Below are 3,560 nucleotides of genomic sequence, written 5' to 3'. Positions count from 1 at the left end.
CGTGTAAGCATTGCCTCTTATATGCTTTCTAGTTTTCTTCTTTTGGTCTCCGATGTTTCTCAAGAGTGTATATAATGAACATAACTTGATAGGTTCGTATTCTTCTTTATGAAAACATTATCGTATCTTTGGAAAGTCCTCAACTGTGGGAGGCGTTATTTTGCCACTTATACTTTGGTAAGTCCTCATGTGGGAGGCGCGTTGATACTTTTGAATAACTTATTTATCACTATAGTTAGCGACATATTTCTTTTAAATCACGCAATGGTCTATTTTTATTTCCTTTGAAAGAGTTTTGGATGTTCATTATTGGTCCAACCTTGGATGACATAGCCAAGGAGTGATCAGTTTCTTAATTGGATATGTCACCTCTTACGGTGTTGGGCCTTGATTGTAACAAACTTTCGTTTAGCCCTTGTGTTGTTGTGTGTTTTGTTTTGTAGTGTCCGTTTAGGTTACACTTGCCCCTTGGCTGAGTGATCAGATGTTTGACTCACTATTTATGCGCTTTAGGCATGTTTCGAAGAGTGATACCTCGGTCGAGTTCTTCTTTCCTTGGCCGAAGGTAAGTATCTTGAATATGGATATCTCATGTTATGGAAGGACGTCATCTGATATCATGATCGTGATGGCATTACCTTAGGTCTGTCGTCCGTGTAAGGTAGCTTAGGTTATTTGACCCGCATCATTCGCTGTGGAATGGAAGGTGTGGCTAGCACCGTGCCATAGCTTTTGATAGAATTTGCTATGGAATATAAGTGTGGTGTGATTAATCTATATACATATATAAAGCAAAAAGGCGAAAAAATAAACAATAAATAAAAAAAAAAAAAAAAAACTTAATTAAGAAATGGAACAATATTGACAAGAATACAAAAAAAGAGTAGGTTTATTATTTTCAAAAGAGGGTTTGGTGAACCCTTAGTACATTTGGGTAAGGTTCGTAACCTTATTACAAGTAGGGATAGAACCCATTCTTCAAGTTTTTAACCCCTTGGAAGGCTATTTAAGTACCATATGCTCATTTGGTATTCAAAAAAAGATGTTTTGGTTGCTTGACATTTGGTTGGAGTGACTTTCGCGCTCCATTCTCATTGTTTCATGAAACGACTCAGTTTGAGTTGCCCTAGTTCTGGCGAGGTGTTCCTCCGAACTACTTTGATTTTAACGGGTTGTTTTTCCGTCCGAGCTGCCAACTGTTGGCTCCCCCGTTCTGTTTTGTACACGTCTGAACCATCTCGGGCTAGGATCTTCTTTCGATCCCCAAGTTTTTCTATTAGGATCGCGTTCGTGTGGACCCTGGGGGACTTTCCCTTATCATCTGTTGATTGTTTTGGCTGAATTTGGCCAATGAGCTATACTTCAGAGACTTGCCTCCATGTTGTATGTAGCCATCGTCAGTCATTCGAGGTTCTGTATCATTTTGCAGGGTCGCTACGAGACCACCTCGTCTTCTGATACATGGCCAAAGATAGAGGGAAGGCCCTAGATTTATAGGATGTGCCAAACCTCCTATTTTTTTCTCTTGGACGTTCTTATTCGTCGTTTTGGTCAGAAAATGTTTTCTTGTCTCTTGGTGATCTTGACCAGGGTTGGTACTTAATTATAAGCTGTCTGATTTGGGCCTTCCATCTGGATACCCTTTTGGTGTCGTCAGTATGGTTATGCTTGAATTCTGTCACGTTTCTAGTGACAACAGTCACAACGTGCTTTTGGAAGTTTTGCCACCTGTGCGTGGCATATATTAGTGATAATATAATTTTCTCCTTTTTCGAATAATTCTTCTCTATTGGTTTCAGAATTCTCTTTATGAAGCGGACTCGCCTTTTTTGTATTTTCCTTGATTTGGGTCATTACCGCACCACTGGATATGTTGGTAGTACTTAAGTAGACGACAATTTTCTCGCATGCCTTTTCTTTTATCGAAGGTACGAGTAGTTTTCCTTCCGCCTTTGTTGCTTCATTTTCTAGGTCAGACGTTGAGCCTTTATCGAGAGGACCTTGTGTGGTCCTTTCCCTAGTTTCTTTTTCAAGGAGGATGTGCTTGTACCCAGAGTAGCTATCCATCAGTGATAGCAATTCTAAACTAGGCGCTACATCGATGATTCGCCCGATGTTATCTCTTGCGATTAGGGGGTCCGATCTTCCTTCCCCGTCGTTGGGAAGGTTTTGCAGGGCTTTTGATGACATGTTTTTTTTCGAGTTAGATGTAATGTACGAGTTCTCGGCCTCGTTCGTGCTCGTCATGTAGACACTTGCACTTTCTTTGCCTCTTGCCTAATCCTTCTTGGCTTTTGACGAATTCACCCTTTAATTTGTCCACCATTTTGAACGTCCATATTGTAACATTATTTAGCTTCGTCCGAATCACCTTGGATTTTAGCGATTCCACCGGTTGTATGAAACCTTATTTTCCGATGGTACGTCGAGGCAACCCCTTTGATCCCATGGATCCAGGATAGCCCGATGATGGCAGTGTATGGAGAAATTACGTCCACTACGTAGAATGTGGTGAGTGTAAGGATTGATCCTATACGAATCTCCAGAGTTACTTCTCCTCTTGGGATGGTGGATGAGCCATTGAATCCAAATATGATATAGGTAGAGGGTACAAGTCCCATCTGTTTGAATGTTTCGTAGAACAAGATTTCAACAAAACTACCTCCGTCGATCAAGATTTTGGGCATTGACCATGGCAGTGCTCTAAGTTTTTCTTCCCCACCTTCGTGCTCGGGAAGTTCAATGGCCATCGTGACCACTAGTGGGTCGTTGTGGTTTCGTCCTCCATCAGGTGCCTCCAAGGCTGAAAAGTTGATGGGTAGTTTCATCCACTCCTCAATCGGAGGTTCTTTGGACACACTGAAAACTTCATCACCTTTGAAGTTTCTTTTGTGGATTCGTCCTATTATATTTCCTTATGGTATAGGAGAAGTGATTGCTGAGTGCGATATCGTGTTACATCCTAAGTACTGTGCTTCACGAGGGATATCCACATAATGTATTGTTGCTCCTGCGGTGGGTGGGATCGCTGGTTGTGCGATGTATTCTTGGAGCTTGCCATCGTCGATCATGTCCTGCACCATTTTCTTTAAGTCTCTACACGAGTCTGTCGTGTGGCTATGGAATTGGCGGAACTCGCAGAAGTCGGTTCTATTTTTGGTTCGTTCTGGGTTCTCTCCTCTGGCCTCTATTCCATGGGTAAGTGATTTTATGCTTTCCGTCGATCTTTTTGAGGATCTCAGATATGGAGGTGTTCAACTTCGTGTAGACCGGGTCTACGAATTTTCCCTTCTTTTGTTGGGTCTGATCTCGCCCTTTCCATCCTCCAGTCCGATGTTTATCGAAATGGGTTGACCCGTTATTGGATCGCCCCGCTCCTTGGGCTGGCGTCTGAGGGTTCTGTGGTTCTACCACATTTGGTCCTCTACTGGTTCCTTTTTCCATCTTGCCATAAGTACCTTCCTCCAAGGCCACATAATCCTCTTGGATTTATCTTAGTTTTCTCAAGTTCTTTGGCATGGTTTCATACATGCGGACAAAGATAGGGTCTGTCTTTTTAA

The 3,560-nt window shown here is 42.2% G+C and overlaps 1 protein-coding gene across 1 annotated transcript; it reads right to left on the bottom strand.

Annotated features, from left to right (window-relative positions):
* Window positions 1-2,348: 2,348 nt before the first annotated feature.
* Window positions 2,349-2,750, bottom strand: LOC113345024. The gene has a single exon (XM_026588880.1). The coding sequence runs from the start codon at window positions 2,748-2,750 to the stop codon at window positions 2,349-2,351; it is 402 nt and encodes a 133-aa protein (XP_026444665.1).
* Between the last annotated feature and the right edge of the window lie 810 nt (window positions 2,751-3,560).

This window comes from Papaver somniferum, unplaced genomic scaffold (genome assembly GCF_003573695.1).
Source record: "Papaver somniferum cultivar HN1 unplaced genomic scaffold, ASM357369v1 unplaced-scaffold_80, whole genome shotgun sequence".
Taxonomy (NCBI): Eukaryota; Viridiplantae; Streptophyta; class Magnoliopsida; order Ranunculales; family Papaveraceae; genus Papaver; species Papaver somniferum.
The sequence above is the reverse complement of the archived record's forward strand: the minus strand, read 5'-3'. Positions and strand labels throughout refer to the sequence as shown.

Excerpts from the sequence above, each read along its gene's own strand:
- LOC113345024 (XM_026588880.1), bottom strand. The coding sequence starts at position 2,750 with ATGGCCATTGAACTTCCCGAGCACGAAGGTGGGGAAGAAAAACTTAGA.